General features: G+C 41.8%; 3 protein-coding genes across 5 annotated transcripts in view; all 3 read left to right on the forward strand.

The window, feature by feature from the left end:
* LOC134024484 (actin, alpha cardiac muscle 1-like) overlaps positions 1–24,385 on the forward strand; it is a 190,608-nt gene that overhangs the window by 89,420 nt on the left and 76,803 nt on the right. The window lies entirely within an intron of this gene.
* Positions 1,468–4,158, forward strand: LOC134025419 (fos-related antigen 2-like). Of its 2 annotated transcripts, XM_062468432.1 has the most exons (5): positions 1,468–1,633; positions 1,977–2,039; positions 2,248–2,490; positions 2,602–2,709; positions 2,886–4,158. In XM_062468432.1, the coding sequence occupies exons 1-5, from the start codon at positions 1,592–1,594 to the stop codon at positions 3,444–3,446; spliced, it is 1,017 nt and encodes a 338-aa protein (XP_062324416.1). In that variant the 5' UTR covers positions 1,468–1,591; the 3' UTR covers positions 3,447–4,158. The 2 variants fall into 2 exon arrangements, with proteins under 2 accessions (XP_062324416.1, XP_062324415.1); XM_062468431.1 differs by having other exon boundaries at positions 1,471–2,039.
* LOC134025484 (uncharacterized protein C14orf132-like) lies at positions 12,483–23,720 on the forward strand. Its single transcript, XM_062468525.1, has 2 exons — positions 12,483–12,760; positions 21,042–23,720. Exons 1-2 carry the CDS (start codon positions 12,734–12,736, stop codon positions 21,270–21,272), a joined length of 258 nt encoding a protein of 85 aa, XP_062324509.1. The 5' UTR covers positions 12,483–12,733; the 3' UTR covers positions 21,273–23,720.

Genomic DNA, 24,385 nt, shown 5'->3' on the forward strand with positions numbered 1-24,385 from the left:
GGAGAGCATATGCTGTGTTAACCTGTTAATGATGAGTGACACGGTTGGCTGGCTCTGCATACGCCTGTGGTGGGGACACAGGGAATATGGTGCTCTTCCTAAACACAGAGGCAGGTGTGGTGGTCAGCTCTGAGTCCAGCCTGCCATTTGGGCTTTAATAATGATAATCCATGTTCTGGAGGCAGCATGACCTGGGGGTAGTAACACTGATGGAACACTCTGTACCCTTCCATTGTACCTCTGACGAGAGAAGTGTTTATCACAGACAAAGAAGAACAGACGTGAGCAGAGAGTTCAGTGACCATAAAGTGACCAGTGACCAACACACACACACACACACTCTAACACAAACAAACACAGATATGCATTCACCTGTACATTTGTTCACAACAATACACACATAACTCACAGTAAGAACATGTGTGTTGCACATGTTGTCTGCAGTCAGAAAGGAAAATAATTACAAGTAAATATGGCGAGGGGACCTCAGTGGTGTTAGGTGAAGATTACCACAGCTTCCACTGGTAACAACACAAATGCAACTGATATACTCCTGATGGGAGTCAGGTGGCTGAGTGGTTAGGGAGTCGGGCTAGTAATCTGAAGGTTACCGGTTCGATTCCCGGCTGTGCCAAATGACGTTGTGTCCTTGGGCAAGGCACTTCACCCTACTTGCCTCGGGGGGAATGTCCCTGTACTTACTGTAAGTCGCTCTGGATAAGAGCGTCTGCTAAATGTAAATGTACGCTGGAAGGTTGAAGAGCGCCATATCAAAGATCCATGTCTTGATCTCGAAGGTCTAAGCGTGGGCAGAGAATCTTAAGGTGGGAGGCCCACCTTCCACAGCCTAGAGCCCGACTGAACAGTTCAGCCTACTAATGATGTGATCTTTCACCATTGGTGTTGGACATCTATTACAGTGATACAATTAACACAGAGCAATCAAGTAAGAAACCATACTGTGGCAAGGTATTGGTCTAAACGTTTTATCTGTCGACTAAAAACATTCATATCCGACACGTTATCTCGGTTCGTGTGAAAGGGAAAGGCTCAACTGACTTAACACTTAAGTATTCAAAATAATAATGCATTGTTTAATCTTCAGTAATGACTACGTTGTTCAAAACATTCCATAAAGAGTTTGTATTTTGGCTGGCTACAATTCCAGAGACATCCGTTCTTCAAATAGTTATTTCAAAGCTTTGGAATAAAACTGCTAACTTGTTCCATTCCATTGATCGTCTATTCATTACAGCTTTCAAAAACGCCATCTCAGATTCTGTGTTCTTCTCTTACAACTAATTCATCGTTTCCTGTTTTCAGCTTTTACTCTCATCACCGCTGGACGGAAACCCTGCTCTCCGGACGTCATCTAAACCAAGGTAACCCACACATTTCAGCTCTGACGCAATTGTCCTTTTTTGGATGCATGCGTCAGCGGACGAGGTTTATAAAGTCTTCTAATTCGATACAATGCAATCAGTACATTTCATTTCGGTTTGCCTGTAACAGAGAGAATGGTTGCCAGATTGGTTACCATTTTCATCAATTTTATTAGTTTTAAACCAGAAGTAAAATAAGTGATTTCCTGATGCGCCTATTTGACTTGCGCGAGCCATTGGATCTTGAAGGGGTGAGCTACCGTAGAATAAAAATCAACGGAGAAAAATCTTGTCTATTTTCCTTCAAAACATATACAAATAACATTGTAATTATAGACGCGGCTAAACCGAAACTGAACCCTCTGTTGCAGAGATAACGAATGTTAGGCAAGCGAATCGTCTATTTAAGTTGATTTACGCTCTTTAAAAAATTATTTAGGTCCACCATTAACAGCCTCCCACTTTGTCCAAATAGTTTAGTTGATATAAATGGTTAAAGATCAGCTACTGAACGGATTTCTAGAGTCAATAAACGTTCAACCAAACATGCATCAGGACTTTTCTGTACTAACTGACACCTGTCGGAATTCGAAGATGGATTTGCTCGAGCACTCCCCCAACGCCATCAACAGTTGGAACCCCTCGAAAGCCGATCAGGTAGGTTACTTACTGTGCGCCGATCTGTCTTTTCTTGTAGGACCAATTTTCACACCCTATATAGTAGGACAAGACCACTCTTTATTCAATAAATGTAAATCTCCCTCGTCTATTTTGATGCATGCGTTGCAATTGTCTCGTTTTATTATGTGGAGTGCGAAAACGGTAGTGTCCAGTTCTTAACCCTTTCTTATCCTTTTGTCAACAGAGTCCTGTGAAAATGCAGATATCCAGCAGTCCGTTCATCCCCACCATCAATGCCATCACCTCCAGTCAGGAGCTGCAGTGGATGGTTCAGCCTGCAGTCCTAGCATCCATGCCAGGGTCATGCCTGCGTCCTCTCCCCTACGAATCACTGGAAAGGAACAATGTAGGACCCCTGAGGCACTCACGCCAAGGGGTCATCCGGACTGTCGGCAACACACACAGGCAAAGCAGACACCATCATCAGGTAAGAAATTCAGCTCAACACTTGCTGCCCGTTCTCAAGCAATGGACAGTTCCGATGCATGTTTTAATGCAAAGTTATTAGTTTTTTACTAATCTGTTGCTTGGTTTCCAGCTCGACTCAGATGAGGAGGAAAAGAGGAGACTGAGGCGGGAGAGGAACAAGCTGGCCGCTGCCAAGTGTCGCAACCGAAGGAGAGAGCTGACCGACCAACTCCAAGAAGTAAGCAAAATAGAATAGAAATTATCACTCTGCTAAGAATGGCAAACTACCTTCAATGTCAAGTCAATGCAGATGCCAATCACAGTCAAAATCTATTTGGATTCAATCTCTCGATATATGCTTCAATTACAATGGATGTTTTGATTGATGGTTTGCGCTCTCTGTGTGGTCCTAAGGAGACGGAGGAGCTGGAGCGGGAGCAGGCTGGCCTCCAGACCCAAGTGGAGAAACTTCAGGAGGAGCGACACAAGCTGGAGCTCATGCTCGTGTCCCACACCTCTGAGTGCCGGCTCCTCTGTGACCACCAGCCTCAGGCCCCATCAGCCACTCCTTCACCCATGACCATGCTCCCCTCGGAGGCCTCACCCCACCCCCACAGCCCCCCGAGGGTGAAACAGGAGCCTGCAGAGGAGATGCAGGCGTTTTCCCTGCAACACAAACACTCCACCGATGATTCCCCCTACCACCATAACCACCATGCTGGGGAGTACTGTCCCAGTGTGGACTGTTTCAGCAGCTCCCGCCTGGCTGACTGCAGCCCAAGCCAGGTCATGGATCTCTCCAGCCCCATGATTCCCCACCCCAGCCTAGGAGGACAGGCAAGAGACGGGGCCTCGCCCAGGGAAGGCACCCTCTCCAAAGACATGCTCTCCAAGCTCCATCCCACCCACAGTGCCATGTCTCTGGATGATGGGGGTGTGGGTCCTCTCTTCTCCCCCACTTTGCTGACTCTTTGAGGGGATACTGTGCTTACTCTAACCTCTCTATTGTACATTGGACTCTTTTGAATGTCATGGGTCAATGTAACTGTTTCCCACTTGGGGGGGATCTATCTGTACATATTTTACTCATCAGCAACAAACACCTTTAAATTCTAGGCAAAGGATCTTATTTTGCTAATAGAGTAGTAGTTGTATTCAATAAACACTAGATGGTGCTGCGAAATACTGGCTGAGCACAAACATTTAGATGACGCATTATACTGACACTCATATATTTAAATACCTTGACTGCATTGTGTTTTTTTTATGTCAGTTTTATGGTGTCTGTAAACTCCAGTATTGCTTGGTAGGAGTGAAAATTGACTTTTTTCAGAGGATTTCAACTTCATAATAGCAATAGGATAACACAGCATCACAATACCCATCCACTGCACTGTGTACAATTGTGTAAACAGCAATACACAGAGATCATGAATTATTGATGAACATCATCAATTAATATGGCAAGAATATGATTGAATCATTTGTATGCATATATATAGGCAATACAGTAAATTCTTAGGAAGAAATCTTTTTGAGAGATACTAAGAGGAAAGTAATTTTTTTCATGCTAATTGTTGTCAAAATATCTAGATTTTTGAGTGATAAAAAGATTATGTAAGATGGACATTGAGTGTGCAGCAATAGCCCATTCTCATGTTTCTAAATAAAGAGGCGAAGAAGTGTAGTTGATGTTTAAAAGATGTCCAGCACACAACATGTACTGTACTGGACAATACATGCACTGTATAGTCAAGTGCAACAAAAACAACAGTTTTGCATTGTTATCCAAGTGTTGTTACCACATACATTAAGAACACCCACATCTATGAGTAGACTAAATACAGTAAACCTCACAGTTATTTAATGAGATCGCAAAATGTTTTCTCTTAGCATTTGTTCAGTGACCTCTGTGTTGATGATCTCAACACACAGTCCACAAAGGCTGCAGTTCTGACCTTCCATTTCAACCTTATGTACAAAGAGAGGGAGAAAAAAAGCTGAAATTAACACTCCTGCCCAGCAGTGTGTATTCTAGTGCTTGGTTGCCAAGCAACAACAGTTCTATGCTTTTCCACATGGATCCAACTCAAAGAAAGAAAGAAAAAATCAGGTCAGTCAACAAGTGTAGGAGGAGGTGGCCGAGACGCTGTCTTACATTCAGATAGAACCGAATCCTTCCAAGGGTCCTCAGATCTCCACAGACACCTCTGTGGCAGAACAAACGACTCCTTCTGTGCCTGAAGCTTCTCATTAGAAACCGGAGTGAGAAGGAGGTTTGGTGTGGTGATAGAAATGCAAATGTCCAGACCATGAGAGATGATTCCTGGGTTTTTATTTCCTTCTAGTAAACAACAGAAACCCCTGGCCGGCACATGTCACATGACTTGAAAAAAAGCAGGCTGGATCCTGAGGACTATAAATGTATCCTTCATTCAACACACAAGAGCTAAATGACAAAATGTAAATGTAACACACATAAAGCTTCACCAAGACAGTTTTTTGGCACAGGACAGAACAGAGTATGGTTGCATGGCCTCAGTGAAGCTAAGGAGGATGTCCACACCCGCAACCTATGAAGATGTGCATACCTGTCTGTCTGCTCTCCTATTTTCTTCCTCACTGAATTTTTTCACTCTGTATTCCACTTTTTTTCTTCAGCAATCGATTCATCTCCTCAAGTTCAGCACGTCTTCCTACCTCCCCTTTCCTTATCCCTCCATCACAACTCCTAACATGAGCCTTTGATGAGGCAACAGCTTGGGTTGTGATACAGTTGCATCTCTGACAGGCAGACTTTCAGAGTTTTTCATAGTTCATAGTTCAGTGCGTCAATCCTCTGGATTCTTCCTGAGGTAAGAGCTGTTCTCTTCTCATCTGATCTTGAAAATTCAGCCACAGTCTTGCAGCACACATTGAGTTATCTGCAACATCTTGCTGTTGGATGCTTTCTGTTTAATGATTAAGTTGTATTGACAGAGGACATTTCTAAAATGTGTGCCAGTGTGTTTGCACATGTGTGAGGGGACAAAGGTAAGCAAGCTACACATACATTTAAAACAGTTGTGCCGAAACATGAGGAAAGTAATCATACGAAAATCTCTCCTTTCTCGAAAATATTTACTGGTATGCAACTTTAAGTGTACTGTAGCACTGGAGGTTACAATGTCTAAGACCATGTGTTGTATTTGCTTCTGTAACAAAAGTTACCAGTCACATATTCATGTCTGTTGTTTTATTCGCAGACTGGCTAAAAGCGTGTGTCTAAAATGGTGGATAGATTCATCCAGAACAGAGATCTTGGACTTTTGAAGGGGGAAAGTAAAGAAGAATTCATACTAGCTGCATTGGGAATAATTGGGACAATACTCAATCTGCTTGTGATCATTTTTGTTTACATATACACAGCCATTTAAATAGTTTGCCAGGGCATACGTTTTGGCTGGACCAGATGCATTGAACTGGACTGAAAGACAATGTTTGGATATGGGAATATGGAAAGTTTCGAACTACACTGTCTCACCTAAGGGACCACAGTACCCAGGGAGTAACCTGCTCCAGATCAACATTTACAATAACTCAAAGAGAATTTGTCAAGAAAGAAACAAAAAGAGAAGCTACTCTGTCACAGACCGAGAAGGGAATGTACAATATTTGTTACTGTTTATTGAACAAAGAGTTTAACATGCTGATAGCCATTTTCTTTAAACTATTACGTATTATGATCCAAAATTCAACATTTTGAACAATTCAAAAGAACTGGAATATGGTTACTGATCTGATGTTGTCTTATGTGATTCTCCAAGCATGTAAAGATTGTTTCTGTACTTTTATCTACACTACTGTAGCTTTCAATGGTAAAAAGGATCCTCATCTTATTAGTTTTTCTCTTTGTCGTGAGCCTAATACGAAGAAGTCTCTTTTGATGTAGGTGTGAGAGGAGTTCCTGAGATACAATTCTGCTATCCTCAGTCGAGATGAATGTTCTTCCCCTTGATTAGGTACCGAACAGACCATCCTGTTGAGCGAACACTCTCTCTGCCTGGAGCTATCAAACCACATACAACCCTGAGGAGAAGAGGAGAAGAACACCTCTTCTGCCTCATTTATGGAACTGAACTCTGCATGCTGCCACTGTGTCCAGTCCTGAACATCTCTCTGTGCCATCAATACTTAGGAGGTCACAAGTTGACACATTACATTTAGTCATTTAGCAGCAGGCGCTCTTATCCAGAGCGACTTACAGTAAGTCCCCCGAGGCAGGCAGGGTGAAGTGCCTTGCCCAAGGACACAACGTCATTTGGCACGGCCGGGAATCAAACTGGCAACCTTCAGATTACTAGCCCGATTCCCTAACCGCTCAGCCACCTGACACACTCAATCTCTGTCCGTGTTTTGAGCAGGAGGATGGTAAACTCCTGTGATCAGAGGGGTTTCTAAGAACACAGTGACATCCACTTGAAGCTACTCACTGCTCCCTGTCTGACGCCACACTGAAAAGAGATGCTGGGTTTTCAGGCAGACATTGAGCTTTCTCTGGAGTGTGTGTTGGGAATAAAATTCGAAGAAACTTTTTTGTCTAGTCTTTTCTCTTCGCCTCTCTCCATTTCTGTTTTCCCAGGCTACTTTATCAACAATGATACATGATAGTCTTTCATCAACAATTCTCTTGTTGCATAGTAAACACACTGTCTCTCCAAATCAAAGAATGACATATCCATGCAATATGAATCCAGGGAGTGTGAAAACAGTGTTGAAACATTTATGATGTTTCTCTTTATAACAACACTAGCTGTCATTCTTTTCCTTTGCATCAATATTCAACAAAGTCCTAGACACAACAATCACATTACAAGAAATCTTCGTCATCAATATAGATACATATTAATGTCGCTTCTCAAGCTGTTCTTCGGTCTAAAAAAATAATCAATTTCTATTGTGTGTCTGAATTCCCATGTAGTTTCCACACTGCCCCAAATAAATACAACAGAGGACCGCCCTGTGTCCATGTGAAAAGTTAAAAGGCAGGAAATTGACTTTCAAAACCAAGATTTTAAGTCAATGAGAATGTGTTTCTTTGCACTAAGCCAACTTATGCTCTTTCTCTCTTCCAATGAAATAAAATAGCAATATCTCACAACTGAGTCTTTTATCACCAGTCATTACTTTAATGATATTTCAAAGTCATAATATTGGCCTAGAATGTCAATCTGTGATATTTCAGATGGCTGTCGGGTATATTCTAACGAGTTCATAGAGAAACATGAATAATGGAACAGCACAGTGAGAAAAATCATTGCATTATATCTTACACCGGACGAGAGTTATACATAATGAATCTGATTTATGAGTAAACTAGTCTGCCCACTCGTGGTGGACATAGTAAATACAGGTGGGCAGACTGAGATGAGGAGTAATTACAGTAACTGAAGCTACAGTGTATCTGTGCAGGAAGGTGCAGCTTAGAGAGCGTAGAGCAGTGTTCAAACAGATGTTCAAATTCCGAAGTGTGTGAGATGCGCAATATAGCCACTGGGGGAAGCAAATGTATGTTAGTTCCAGTTTGTGTGCACTGTACCCCCATGTTTAATAAATCTGACAGGGTGATTCCCTGAAAGAGACTGTACACACACACACACTTGTACACATACACACACTCGCGCACATGCATGCACACTTTTTTACGTGCACACACATCTACTGTGAAATACTAGTGACTTGTTCAATTCAAGACAGCCCTGCATAGGATCACAACCCTGATAACATCCTCTCCTAGTCCACAGACAGCTATACATGAGTCTCATCATCCATCATAGTAAAAGTAGCTTTTACTAAATGACCCTCCTGTCTTAAGATATTATTTTTGGATAGTATCCATTATCTCTTGTTATTATCAAATAGAGAAATCTCATTTAGACGAGTTGCTTAATTGATATATTAGCAGAAAGCAGCACAAGTTGAGGGTCAGAGCCACAGAGAGCTCTTGCCACATTTACATCCAAATGAGATCAGCCCACACAAATGAAACAATGGCTTGTTCCCATTTTTCACGTACTCTTCCACAATGCCGTCCAACTCCCTAAGCTGTTTGTTGGCGTGTGAAGTTGGCCAAATAAAGGTGTTGTTTGGCACCACTCTGGGATGACTAATAAATCACACCCAGACTAAGAAGCAGACGGGAATTAGAGAGGGAGGGAGAGAAAGGTACACAGAAAGATTGTTAGAAAAAAAGGAGAAGCACAGACTGACGGACAGACGGACTGACAGACAGTCATAGAAGACAAGACTTAATTGGGCTTTGGTCAAGTGTGGTACTGTAGCATCAACAGCTTCATGGTCTGGGATGCCTGCCTGCTGCTTTGATCAAACTTAAATCCCTCTGTTGGACCTGCATGCTATAGTATTTACCAGGAGCATTTAGTCACCTGAGAGAACACCTTAGATTGCTCTCCAAGCTTCCTCTGACACAAAATCAGCCCACGTCGACCCTCCTTCTCCTTTGAAACCCTCTTCCCCTTCAAATCTCACATGGCAGTGTGATACATTAGAACTCTCTCAGACAGCTTTAACTCATGTGAAACAGCATCAATTACCTTTGATTTCTCATTCACGCACCGTGTGAGGGCGGGGTATTGTGTGCACGGCAGATTTATCCTCCTCTGCTGTTTAGGTTACGACTGTTGACATTGTTGTTCGAGGCCGAGAGCAGCTGCATGGCCCAGTTCTTCTCCGTGCTTTTGATTCACTAATTTTTCAGATTATTAAAATACACCTGCCTCAAGGACATAACTGTGCAGTAATACCACGCACACGCACACACACACGCACACACACACACACACTCTTACAGACACAGTTTTAATGAGGTGCTTTGGATGTAAATTATCTTTGTTCCATGGACCTGTTGTGGAGAAGCAGCTGTAGAGCTTTTCTATTGTTTGGGAGAATACAGATATGATTTGATTTTCTTGTCCTTTGATATCAATGTCAATGTCAGACATTGATGTAAAGTAGCTTTAATTTGCAAGCTTGAAGTTGAGTTTTTGTGCAAATGGTCTGCATACTATAGGAGAACAGCGCACCAGAGTATTGGTAACGAGAGAAAAAATAAATGAAACGTTTAAACAATGCCTTTGAGCTACTGCATGAAAATGTATGAGGTCAGGTTGCAGGATTGAAGAAGTGAAAGGTTTTGTCACACCACCCTTTTCCATCTGCATAGGGAATTGGGATTGGTCTTGGCAAGCAATGCCGCATGCATTTCTGCCTTTATCTGTCCATTGACTCTGCATTCCAGACCATAAGCAGCTCATTTTATTCCAGTGCATTGTGAGAATGGAAAATGTGCACCCATGTGTTCTAATAAAATCAAATACTAATTTCAAGTGTTGTGTTGTGTCCCAGTGGTCAACTATTTTGTTATGGTTGAGTGACTTCCTACCCTGGGGAAATATGAGGGATTTCCCTTCCATTTTGGAAGCCACAAAATAATTTTTGAGATACATTTAGATGTTCCCAAGACTCCAGTTCAAAAGGTAGTAATAGTTAACAGGGTGTACTCTATTCAATCAGCAACAGCAAGCCCCTTCTGTGATTCCATTGAGAAGTAAGCATACAGGGATTACACCTTCAGATAGACAGTAATGTCAGATAGACACAGATTGGTTTCATGGCATTATTGACTGCAGGGATGCGCAATGAGCTCTCTCTCTCTCTGTCAAGGTTGAGTCTGTAAACCAATTCCAGTGGATGCTTCCTGTGATGAAACTTAAACCATGTAACCTAGACCCCAGACCCACCAGGAAGCAGAAGTCTGGCAGACATCCTGCTAAGGACCTGCACAGGGGATACTCGTCTTCAAATCCATGTTCACCGACTGACCTGCATTGATGCCAAGCCTCCAAAACAATACAGTATTCATGAAGCAGATGCTTTCATCCAAAGAAATAGAGGGGGAATTGGAACCTGTGATGTCTTGATCTGCAGAAAAAAAATATATCACTGAGCTATACCAATCCCACAAAAACAGATGGCAATAGGAACCCATACTTCATTAAAGTCAGTTAATTTCGGCATCTGTTCTCGTGTAGTATTACAGAAGCCTATTACTGTGTACAATACAACTAACCACTCATTGACCATGAAGGAAATATACACAGAAAGAGAAGCAGACACTTGATTCCTCAGAGGACAAAAAGAACCGGGACAGCATGTGCTTTCCGTTTCTCAATGCAGTTATCTGTTCATTCAACCTGGTTCAGTGGCTACTGTACATGGCTAGGTGTGGAGCGTACAGTGAGGGTAGACGCTACACAGCCAGAAGGTGGGGGACTTCCCTGGCAGCAGCTGAGTTTACAAAGCAGAGCTCAGCCTCACATGTGAATGTGCACCAACCGGGGCGGAAAATCTGAACCCATGGAGTCCTTCAAAAGGCATGCACACACACACACACACACAAACACACACACACAACTGTGCTTGGTCACTGAAAAGAAAAGCACTTTTAGAGTACCGTCTTCCCTGGAGAACTGTATTGGTCTTGCTCGGGAAATGCTCCCAGGGAGCAGGGGCAGAGTCAGGGGGCGCAGGCTGTCTGCACAGCTCTGGAGATCAGCAAGATGGGAGGGGGCGGTGGAAAGAGGTCAGGCCTCAGCACAAGGACAAGACATGAGGAAACCACTCATTCTCCATGAAGAGCCCTGATCTCCAACCATCATCAGAGTTATGGGGTCTGTCACAGGAAACTGCCTAATCACAATGCCTCATGGACCACATCAATACACATACCATGTTACAGCAGCATAAGGGCCTTCAGCATCATATAGTTATCAGAAGGTAGTGTTTTGTAATGGAATCCGATGTATTACCAATGTCTCTTGAATAATTGGTTGAATCAACATACATTTTCTTAAATTTCATTATCCAAAGAAAGAAAATGGAGGACATCTAAAATGTAATACATATTCCACAGTGCTGCGCCTTCTTATAATCCTCTAGGGAGAGTTTACCATGATAAAATGAAATATGTCAGGATCTTTCCCTTAAAACCTAAACTTCAATGATTTAGCAATGCTCAGCAAACATCTCCACTCGTCCATGTAGGGTGAGTCACACTCTCTGTCCCCTGAGTGGGTGACCCGCTCAACCCTCACATGCTGAGCACCCAAAACCTAAAGCACAATACAAAATGTGAAACCAAGATCGGCAGCCATAAGATCGGCAGCAAAATTATGATACAATGACACTTCAAATGCGTTCAAATGTTTGCATGTAAAACAATGAGCAAGTGGTTCCCGATTGGATGATAGCAGTCAGTACAGTTGCTCTGGCTAATTTGCATAGATGACTCTGTAGAGGGTGCTGAGGAATGGTTTAACGGGCTTTATTGCTGCCTCTAAACTATGAATTAAAGTTAATCTGTTACAGTCTAGTAGTCTCAGTTAACCCCCTAAATAAATGAAAAGGCCTACATATCTCAAACCAGTGGGTCTCAAATCCATTCCAAAGGATGTCATGATAAACTGCAAAAGTTGACAACAAGAAATATGTCACCCGTGTGTCATCAAAAGAGACAAAGGAACCCTTTGAGATCCCTAAAATAGATCGGCCATATTAAAATATTTACAATTTCATCAAGCAACCATTAATCATAAAGCCTTCACTGCATAGGTGCTACATGATGGATGACTTTGCAAGAGACCCGCCCTCATTAAAAATAGCAATCACGCATATTTTCCAAAGCACTCTCTCTCATATTGTGGGATAGATAGCTATTTCATTATGCACGCTAAAAATTAACAACTCAGTAGTCATAACTACTCTGGCTATAAAAAATCAATAGCAATAGTTCATATTAGCACAGTCTGATTTAGAAAAAGAAAACAAGCTGAAGTAGAGGAGCAAAGGTATGCGCACAGCGCACTGTAGGAAGTTTCGTCCAATAGGCTATGGGTCGTCTCTCTCTCTCTCTCTCTCTCTCTCTCTCTTTCTGTCTCTCCCTCTCTCTCTGCTCTCACACTCTATCATTCGCTCTCTGCCTGCCTAGGCTGTTGCGCTTCGCTGTGTGCAAATGTTGCCTTCTCGCATGTTCCCTTCATCAGTGTCTCTCTATTACTGAACTTGCGTCAAGCTTAATTCGAGTGTCTGCTGGACATCAGGATGCAATTTTGATTGGACGGAGATTCCAAATGTCCTTTCTGGGAATATAGGACGATTCGTTACTGTTTCACGGTAGACACCGGTGACTTCAGACGCGCATCATCATGGATCTCTCATTTATGGCTGCGCAGGTAAGACGGTGATTATTGTTTTCTGTTCCTTATTCTGAAATAATTATGAGAATGAAGATATATTTGTTTCATATATTTTAGGCCAATATGAAAAGAAACCCCGCCACACAATGATTCCTCTGCAGCAGCGGTCAAAGTTTTAACCCCAATTATGGAAATTGTTTTCATTTCAACAATTTAAGAATATGTCCACACTTGAATAGCTGTGTCTCGCAGGTGACTGTTAATCCATGTTAGAAAAGATTCTTGGTCCGCAGCCTTCAATGCAACTTGTTGATAATCTAAATCATTCTGATAGTTGGCTGACAGAAAGTCACTTATAGTTCCTTAAATGTAATACAAAGTTGTTTGCATGTGTCTGCAGCTGTTTAGTAAGGTAGGCTACATTATTTACCGTTGCTTGCAATCTATTGTATCGAGTATTCTATTCTTTCTAATAGCTAATGTTAAAGTTCCTCTATTGGAATTTGTACATAATATTCTAATCAACATAGTAAATTAAGTTATCAAGTTTAATCTTCTTAGCTCTTTATTAAAGTCCATATCTAACTGTTAAAATAATGATAGCAAAAATTATAGCACCAAGGTATGACTAACCCCTGTCTTTGTGTGCCATAACCTTATTGCTGCCCTTACATTCAACAAGGCTGACTGTCAGAAAATATTATTTAATTGTAATAATCCGTTCTTTTGTCAAGGTGAACCACAGATGAGTTTAGCCTTCAGAATTCATCAGAGGGATGCAGCACAGCACCATATAGGATCATTGTATATCGGTTCAGTTCTGGGGATGATTGACAGACAAGTGGCAATGGCCTTTGATTTGGCACATAGAGTATATGTCTTTGCCCTAAGCCTTGACCTTTTGCAGAAATGTATATTACTTTTCCATTTCATATGAAAGCAGCTTCAGGTCGTGGGATAGTTCTAGAACATGCATACAAGAAAGTTCAGAGTATTCAAAGCTATGAGGCACACAGCACCATCCATCACTCTGGCATGAAAAACAAAACTTTCAAACCAATCAGTAGGGCTGACCTCAACATATTATTGCCGCAGAGCTCACACCGAAGGTATGACCTACAAATGATAAAATTGGGATAGAAAGTTTCAGTGAAAGAAAAAAGCTATTAACACAAGAGTTATACGTCAATAGGATATCTTGTACATTTGATGTAATGTGCGTCCATACTCATGTATTGGCCTCCGGGTCCAACAAGAACAGGTCTTTGACCTATGTGTGTTTAGGGTGCAGGTGCTCGACGGACAGACAATACAGGAAGTTGATGTTTTTACGCCGAGCAGGGCAGACAAACAGGAAGTTGAGATGAGAGCTGTGTGAGGAGATGTGCAGGGTCCAGGTGGAACGTGTCTCTCTGTGTCTCCAGGCAGCAGTGCTGAGATGTGAGGCGATGTGGAGAGGGACAGTCACATAGGGCTGCTGAAATGTCTTCCTCTCCCACCCTCACACAGCTCTCCATTAGTCTGTGCCAGCCGGAAGTGTCATGCCTCCTCTCCCCTTACTCCCAGCCCAGTGTCAGCTTGACAGGCGGGAGCTGCCTCTCTCTATATTAATGCCTCTCCTCGCCCACCTCAGTCATACACATTGTACTGCAAGATGGCAGAATAGGGCTGGGGACATTAGGAATAGACACTTCCTTTTTGTCGGAGTAGTATCCAAGTTGGTTGGTAAGAGACCAGGGCAAAATATAGAAATGATTCCTAGTTATATGTTTTGAGTATCACTTCACTGTTGGTATATAAACAAAGCAAGACTGGGCATCCTTCTAGAAGGGTTTTATGTGCTGGCCCTATTGTCTGGTAGAAACTTCTAATGAGGCCTAACGTTTTAACGTTTTGACGTTTTGACTTTTCCTTGTATCATAATCCTTCACTTTGTGTCTGTGATCCAAATGAGTCTCTTGCTGTATTCCTTTTGACAGATGATGACAGATTAAAGTTTGCAAGCGGTTGTGATGGAAATCAAAGTTTCCATTATTGCTCCTCTAGTCCTTTAGTTTAAAATATCAGGCACACCGAAAGATCCTCTATCTCTAATTGAATTCCATTTTCTGCTTGGCCAGCCGTGACCACTATAATCATTCTATTCACCATCCAATCAAATCCAATTATTGTCCTATGAATTGCAGCAGTGATATACAGTACCATGCGTCATTGAAATTTAATTTGAACTTAAATTGAGATGTAACATTTCTTTTTCAAATGCATACTGTATGTCAGGTAACCAAATCCAACCTGGTGTACATGTATGTTCTGCATGGTTGTGCTTTCCTGAAACTGCTTTGAACTGAAGTGCAGATTTCCAAACCTTCATTGCCAAAAATCACCTGCACAGTGGGAACATCAGGTTCAGAGCACGCCTCCATCCTCCAGATGGGTAATCTCCCCAACACTGTCTTAATTCTTAGTCTTAATTTCACTACACTGGTGAATTATATATATTTTGTCCCTTCTTATCAGATGGCAATATTCATGGGGGTAGCCCATGTAATGTGTCAGAGACTGTGTAATGTGCTAAACTCTGGAGGCCCACTAGACTCTGGTCAGGACAAATACAGCTTCAGTTGTAATTTGCCAAGTCCTAGCTGCTGGCCCTCTCTAGACGTGTGAAGTAGCACACTAGAAAGGAATTGAGCCGGCCTGTTGACAGCCCTCCAGGGCTCAGCTGCTTGCACGGTAGCTAGCTTGCAAGGCCAAGAAGCTAGCAGGGACGATCAGGCTTTTTCAACTCTATGGCTACGACAAACCTCTTACCCAATGGCAATAGAAAAAAATACACTTTTGATAGAACTGTATTTGCTGAGAAACTGAATCTGCATGGGCGTAGGAGAGATCTACATATCTACAAGCAAGATGATTATCATGATGCCATGCCTATTCCATTATGGGAAAAGAATGATGTCCCAAGATGCTTGTAGGTTGTTTATGCTGTTAAGAATGGAAATTGGAGTGCAAATGAGAATGGCAGTGCATTGTGGGGGATGCCATATAGTTAGTGAGTCATCCCTGTAGCCAAAGGGATCTGCTCTGAGTGCTGCACAAAGACACAACAACCTCAGCTGTGCAACCTAGTTTCAAACTCAATAGACTCAAAAAGGTTGTAAAATGTGTCCATTTGTCCAGGCATGGTCAGAAAAACATTGGTTTATCATCACAAATGTATCAATGAGTGGGCTAAGACATTTTTTCTACTGCTCTCTATTGATGGTCAAGGCTTTGTGGGTGTTGATGCTCATAGACTATTAGACACAATGTCTCCATACATAGCATTGGTAGAATACTGATTGTACATGAAACACATAAATAAAACCCATGTCCTTTTAGGCAAGAGTTTTAACTTGTCATAAGTGTAATACCAGGGTTATTAATTACCATTGACACTTCAAACTGCATTTTGCATCCAATCATGCGTTCCCCAAAGAAGACATAAGGAGAACATAGTGGTTTATAAAAGACAGGCTCTTCACTTCCAATGATGTGATGTGTGTGGGGATATGTGTATGATCCATGGCATGTGTGCAGTTTCTCTGTTGTCAAATTAAGAGTTAGTATGTAAATGTGTTACATTAAATGACCATTAGCGTTTAAATTAATCACAATCACTAGTCTAAAATGTTCCCTAGTGATGAGACAATTTGAATATGAATAATGTGATTTCATCTTTGTTATGTGATAACACATAGGCAGTGTAATTGAAAACATGAGTCGTGATCTGCTCATCCAGCTGCCTATAATATGAGCAGATCTTCTTAAAGAATGATTATAGCCATTTTGATATGCATTACCTTCTTCAGTATAACTCAAAAATACTTTTAATGCAATCCTAATGAAGTTGAAAAGAAGTTCAGTGCTCAGATAAGACACTAATTATTTTCAAACTACTGAAGCATGCTCTCTTTGTTCAGCTTCACCTCAGGATTCTGCAGCCCAAATTTAAACGTGTTTTGAATGGTGCTTTATACAAAATCCCTAATGAAGAGTTTATTACAGGCACACATAGCAAGCACAAGCATCAGGATATATATATATATATATATATATATATATCTACTGTATATATGCCTGTAATATATATACATATACAGTATATATATGTGCCACACTGATTATGTCACATTACAGCAAGCTAGTGGGTGTGATGCAACTTTCCAAAGGGACGTTGAATCCTCCTGACTCCAGCACCTACTCCACTCCATCTTTCAGAAGCTGTATGTAATTTCCTCAATGGGTGTCTTTCTAAGGTTCCTTTAGTGGCTTGTTCAAAGATGTCAGTACAGTACAGAACCAGCTTCTAAGACCTTATTGGCCTGTTCCTCCAGCTCCTCACTCACATGACCCACTGGAGATAGCTCGGTGGTGGCTCGTCAAAACGCATCTGTCCAGCGACTCATATGTAGCAAAAGTAGGCCAAGGACAGAAAGATTGCTTGAGGAGTGTTCTCTCATTCATCCCTGTAGCTCTCAGCACTCATCACGGTGCTTAGGAGCCTCACTAGAATTCTTTCCACCTTTTGAAAAATAAATCGAAACTTTTAAAAATATATATGTTTTCAACCTTTCAAAACTTTTTTTCACATACAACCCAACACAAAAAGGTTTCAAGTTTCAAGTTTGTTTTTGTTTTTTCGAAAATAATTTGTCACTTTTTTTTTAAATTAATTTTTTTTTTTAATGTTAAAATCATTTTTCAACCTTTAGAAACTTTTTTTTCTTCACAACCCGACACCTGGATGTCATGACTCACAACGCAGATGCAGTTCACTTGCATCCTCATTATGAAAACCTGCATATCAATATGATTAACTCCTCAAATGTGAGCTGTGTTTGAATGCCCTCAGCTGTCATGAACGACAAGTATAAATCATTCTCTGTTCCTACCCCATGAATTTCTCCTATTCAGCCCAATTTTGCCATAAACAGTCGAGGCAGAAAGGCTTATCTCCAAGGGGGCCAAACGCTATCAGACTCCTGCAGCGCCACTTCAGTGAAAATACTCTGTCCCCAGGGAGAGGAAAGGAGCTGTCAGTCAGTGTAGTTATCTAATGCTTCCCTTAATGTAATGTACGGTTTATTCTGCCAGACCTTTTGTTTCTTTTGACTGAACAGGTCAAAGGGGGATGGAGAAAGAGCAAAATGATTTGTGACACTGCGTCAATATCTGTTTCACTTTGTAATTTAAACCAAACCATTTTGTTTTCTCCCCCTGTTGGTTTGCAAGCCTGAAGATGAATGGCTTTTGAGTGTGTGCTCACATTTACAGCCTGCTGTAATGCAGCCACATTTTCAGTGAATGGAGTCACATCATCTGGACCCCCAGAGCTACAGTATAGAAGAGAGACCCCAACCCTGTGTGATGTACATTCTGGTGGGGGGGGCATAGCTGGGCTGTAGACTTGGATGAAGACTTACACAAGCATTAGCAGGAACAAGAAAACAATGTCCTTGTTCATTTTCTCTGAGCTGAGTATTGGACTTCTTGCTCTGTCCTTTGTGTAGCTCCCTCAATAGAAACGCAATGGTTAACTATACCAAGATCCCATTTCTTCCACAGTTTGGGAACAAACAGTACACTTTATCTTTAAACTGACCAGACATTCTTATCTAGGTGCAGGGAAACACATAGAAAGTTTAGAAAGCAGCCAAGAGAGACACTTTGTAAATGTTTCAGCAGAGGACATGCAGGAATCATAGGTCAGTGATTAAAACAAGGGGTAGTAATATTTTCAGGGCCCAGAGGGAACAAGAGAAGAGCTAAGGTTCCGGCAGCTTCTGGACTGCACATGTGTGATGTAGAACAATAGGTTGTGGTGATCCTTCTTTGTCTTCATTAATGTGATTATGCTCATCTTGCATGAGAAATGTCATCTAGATACCATTACTGGAATAAAATGAACCTTTGACATGGGAACATGTCTGTGAGCTTCTCACATTAACATCACTGGCACACCTTCCTCATTTAGTTGATGGACTTATCTTATCACCTCAGAGAAACATGTTTTCTGTGGATTGTTGGCAGAGAGAACTACAAAAAATCAAATAAAAGGCTCATATTCTGGAAATCAGGTCTTTTAGTATGTAAATAGCAGTTATACCTGAAATCTGAAAAGGCTCCTTTTATAGATGTCATTAGAGAGTGCATTTGAGAGACCTTCAATGAGTTGTAATAGAAGACACTACCAATTTACATCCATCACTGAATCGATACAATATTTTAATTCAATAAATACATTTACAGAATCCTTTCATTAATACCAATTAAAGTAGTAGTTAATTAGTAAAAGCAGTGATGTGGAAATCTTAATGATTATCCCTTGAAAGAACCCTGGAAAATACTGCCATTTGTTTTACAGTGGCACCCAGGAGATGTGCTTAGCCAGATTGTAAAAGAGAAGCATCACATTTCTGTAGTTGACAACCAGATTGGTTGACTTTCTTCTGTTGATCGATAAATCCATTTGAGTGAGGAAAAAAGAACAGGTGAATTTATTGATGATCTTTCCAATAATCTCACCAATCTCACCTCTATTTCTACAGTCTGGGAATGTGTATCTGTCAAGCAAAGACATACAGTATGTAACCATTATCTAAAGAGCTGTGTCAAACTCAAACTTTCAGTATAACATGCACATGTGCGTACTCCACTCTAGAGAGCAAACTACCTTTTGGCGTCTTACTTTCCTGTGGTTGTCTACATACGCTACATCTCTTTCTCTCGTATGGTAACACATTCTGGCCATCGAGCTGAAGACCATGTAGAGCACAGAGAGCACTTAAAACACCAAGACTGACGTCTAACCAAGGTTTTACATGAGGAACAGACCGTAGCAGCATAAAGAGCCTGACGACATGTGACATTTGCTTTGTAAGGAGCATCTTAAAGTGCTCTCCAAACTCGAATGCACAAGGCTTCAGGGTTCAAAGACAGTCGCTGTAGACAAGAGGACGTTCTCACCACAACATTACAGCGTGTTATGTCATAGTTTCTGGTATGGAGAATGTTCAACTGTGTTGACCAAACATCCTCCAACAATTTTATAACAGCATTGGAACAACAAGAGGAATAGTAATTGCAGTGGAAAGACCATGTGGTGTTACTAACAAATGTTAACAACATGTGATACACTGATACGCTGACTGCATCAGTGTCACATGGCCAGACACCATTTAATTTGAAAATGCTCATTATAAAGCCTTGTGATGAGTTGTGATGAAACCCCATGAGTAATAAAACCTTGTGAGATGCTTTCAAGGAGTGAGGATGGTAATTAAATAGAGTAACCGTTCACACAAGCATTTACATGCTGATGTGACAGTGATAGAGAGGGAGTTTACACCGGGTACAGAAAATCAAACTGAACTGAGTTGATGTATCCAGGTGGTCTGTTGAGGCTGGTGTGTGAATACTCACATCTCTGTATTGTTGATGTGTCTATATTATTGGTTCCGCTGTGGTTCCTGAGGAAAGCTGGTAGGACATCCATTTGTTCTGCACTGAAACCCATTTCAAAAAGCCGTTAAGGCTGTGACAGGTACCTCTATTACCCCTGAACGTGGCACTTTAATGGCCAGAGAGAGAAACAGCCATGTAATCGGGAGCATGAGCAAATGAATGTGCTTCGTCTCTTATTCAACTCTACTGGAAGTGTTTGTGTCCCATCTACCTAGGAAAGGGCCTGTGACAGGCTGAGTCCTGATGTCCTGTATGTGCTCTCTAAGAGAGTTGACGTGTGAATGTCTTTATGCACTCTTATACAGCATAAGTCCCATGAGGGACAATGGGAAAAGTGACACTCCTTGGAGGCAACCTGTGTAATGGGGTATAGTCTCAGTTGGATCTCTATGTTGATTATCCATTGTTAACCCTGCATCTGGTATTTTGTTACAGAGTAGGAGGTACTTACTTTGTTCTTTTCTTCATGTCTCTCCTCTCCTGTTTCAGGGCATTGTTAGTTACCAAATAGTTTTGAATGTCAAAGGTTAAGGTGATTTAAACATGCGCTGAACCTTTCTCAAGGGTTGTTTATTTGGGCGCTGAACAGCTACCAAGAAGTTTCCAGATGGTTTGAGAGAGTAACAAACAATACCTAAAATGAATGCTTTTATATCTGCCAAATATCAGGCAGCAGATGGGAGATAGGAGAAGTGGACTGGTTGCATGGAAGAGATCCATGCATAAGAAAAACATCTTGTCAGATGATCATCATCAGGCAGAGTTTTGACATCAACACCCTTACCTTATTGGCTTCCTTCCCTTTGAATAGATCCCTGTCATGACGGGGGCCTTCATGGACTCGTCTCCCAATGACGACTACAGTACCGACCACTCCCTCTTCAACTCTTCGGCCAGCGTCCACGCCGCCTCCATGGGGGCCCACAGCCAGCAGGAGGAGCCGCAGTCCATGTCCCGTGACGCCATCTGGCTGTGGATTGCCATCACTGCCACCATAGGGAATATTGTGGTTGTGGGCGTCGTTTACGCCTTCACTTTCTGATGGTCCGAGCTCTAACAAACTGAGTTAGACACAACATTTTTTGTTTTGGACTGAGGAGGGATCGAACTGATGTAGCTGAAAAAGTGATTCCCAACATGGAATCCTATTTAATCATTTGCAGATTACAAACATAGGTTACCGTCAATTAAGTCTTGGTAAATGGTGGTCATGTTATTAAACCACATGAAAAGTGCTGCATAGATAATGTAATATTATGTATCTATTCTGTTGTATTATATACATGTTTCTGATAAAGCTTTGAATAGTGAAGACAAGGAATAGTCGATGGTGATTAATATACTTCTCTCAGAGGTGATTAATAAACCTCCAAACTCTTACCCTTGTACATTCAAAAACATATTTTCAACCCTCCATCTTTCCCCCCCTTTTTACATCTGTGAATTAATCTCATTATGAATTAAATTGGCTAAAATGACTTTGACAAACAGGAACAATGATTGATTAATATTTTTTGGAAGCTCTCAAAAATATCTGGACCAAAACATTTCACACTTTTTTCTAACAAAATTATCCTTGAGCTTTGAATAGAAAATACCAATACAAGGAAATGTTAGAACTTGGCTGAATTGAATGACCAACATTATCAGGGCCATACCCTGTGACCATGAGTGAATGTATACATTTGACTGATTTGAGAGGAGACCTTGCCTTCTGAGAATGCAGTTTAATAATTGAGGGTATAATATTTCAGGATTCTTTTTGTCTTTCTACTCATCCTCCTCTCCAACAGCCATATTACATTCCATGTCTCAATCTTGTAATGAGTTTTGGATGAAAGGGGCCTGTTGCCATAGTGATGTATCCCTCTTGTCCCCCTGAAGAATGCAGACTCTCATGTTCCCTGTTCAGTACACCTGATTTATTGTTTCCCTATGCACATCTGTCCCACACAGTTAGGGACACAACAAACACACACATACACATCTGTCCTACACAAATAGGGGCACAACTTAACCCCCCCCCCCACACACACACACACACACACACACACACACACACAAACGTCTGTCCCACACAGCAAGGGACACGTCACACACATACATCCTGTACACACACAGCTGGCACACACTGCAGGGGATACAACTCACACACATATCTGTCCCACTCAGAAAGTGACAAAACACACACACAGCAGTCTCCCCGCAGCCTGGGTAGATTTCCATAACATTTCTACAAATGTTATTGGAGGAAATAGGGCTCCAGAGAGCCCATTTGCACATGAACAGCAAACCCATAATTGAAATATATATAGTAGTTCATTCTTTTAACAATAAATTTAGATAATTCTATACTTACCTTTAGCCCACAAACAATTTGTGCAATTGGTTCAATCTCAGCCCAGAAAGGAGATCAAGGGGGTTGGGGGTGTTCATTCAGCCCTCTGAAGGCAGAAGGCAGTGAGCTCCACATTAGGTGTGACACAGAGGGCTGAAGGACTAATGTCTCAGAGGTTCTGCCAGCACACAGCGGAGCCTCCACAGGTCACCCTTGGTGCATTCATGAAGTTACTGTGAGAAAAGCCCCTGGAAGGTCTCTGGCAGGTCTCTGGCAGGTCCCTGGCAGGCCCCTGGCAGGCCCCTGGCAGGCCCCTGGCAGGCCCCTGGTAGGCCCCTGGCAGACCCCTGGCAGGCCCCTGGCAGGCCCCTGGCAGGCCCCTGGCAGGCTCATCAATTCTTCTCAGAGAGAACACTGTGTAACTGGACTTATCCACACACCTTGCCTGCAGCCCAGGTGATTAGTTCGTTTATTATTGACCTTGACAAATTGATCCTTATCAGAAAGCTAGATGAGTAATGGGGAGGAGGTTAATGGTACGCCGATGAACCGATTGCTGACTTGTGATTGATGAACTGGAAAAGCTCACATTAAAATGTTTAGATAGGACTAATGAAAATGTGCACCAATTAAAGTTGTGTGTGGGGGGAGGGATGTGCGGGCCTGTGAAATTATCTGAACAGTCTAAACACATGACTAAACACAAGAAGTATAAACACGTTTACAGATTATTTGACTCTCTTGAAATCAGCTAACAATGTTCGTTCCTGTTTATACATATTTCAAAAACTCTCCATACATCCGATTTTATTCATTTAAAAAACAAAATTGATTGTCAGCAACTTTTTCAGATTTGTTGGATTAAGGGAAGGTAGCTGTCCAGGAACAGAGACCCCTGTTCTATACTTTATATCATTTGCAGTCAGTATAAAAGTTGCCAACCCTATTTGAGTACAAATTGATACATTGCATTTTAGACTATACGGTAAATAGGCACAGGTGTGTTCACCCAAAGCTTACTTCACATGAACTATGTTTATGGTATTTTGTATCAAAAGGCTGTTCCTATTACAGTAAACTCTCATCATTCAATATAACATGTCAGGTATTGTAATTCACCAAAACTTTATCTTCTGAGTACTATGGAAATATTATTTTAGAGTAATTAAAGTTGTCCAAGATCAATCAAAGTTTGTTGTGTGTGATTGTAACCTTTCTAGCGGTTGTAGAAGAAGAACGGACTCATGAATCTTTATTAGTCATACAGTATCCACTGTTGAAATGTATCATCTTCTTTCTCCCAGCCAATTGGTTCTTCCTCCAAGGGCAACCAGAAGTAGCATCTGTTAAGGACCATGAAAAGTACTTTCTCCATCTGCACAGCCAGTGGGATGTTGTCCGGCTCTTTGCGTAAGTCTGTGAGTGCAGGGCAACGGAGATAGGGAGATGTATTCCGCATGGATACACACTCACCCAATCTGGCTGTCTCAACAACCAAGATCTAAGGGATGGACTGACGCAGCCTTCCTATTTCCTTCCTTCCTCCCTCCCTCATTCCTCCCCTCTTCTTCTTTCTCCACTGGAAAGAGTTCCCCAGAGCATTCACATCACACAGAGACTCTCTGCCCCACAATTAGCACAGCCCTCACGTCTCCCACCACCCCTCCAAGTGCCATGCTTCGACAGGGCCACAGAAGAGTAAGCCGTGACTAGCCAAGCCCTTCTCTGCAGAAACCCTGCACTGACACAGACATTCCCAAAGGGCAACCAGTGAAAGTCTGACAGCATGTTTATTTTCATTTTTAAGCATGCAGGGT

Source organism: Osmerus eperlanus, chromosome 8, assembly GCF_963692335.1.
Source record: "Osmerus eperlanus chromosome 8, fOsmEpe2.1, whole genome shotgun sequence".
Lineage (NCBI taxonomy): Eukaryota > Metazoa > Chordata > Actinopteri > Osmeriformes > Osmeridae > Osmerus > Osmerus eperlanus.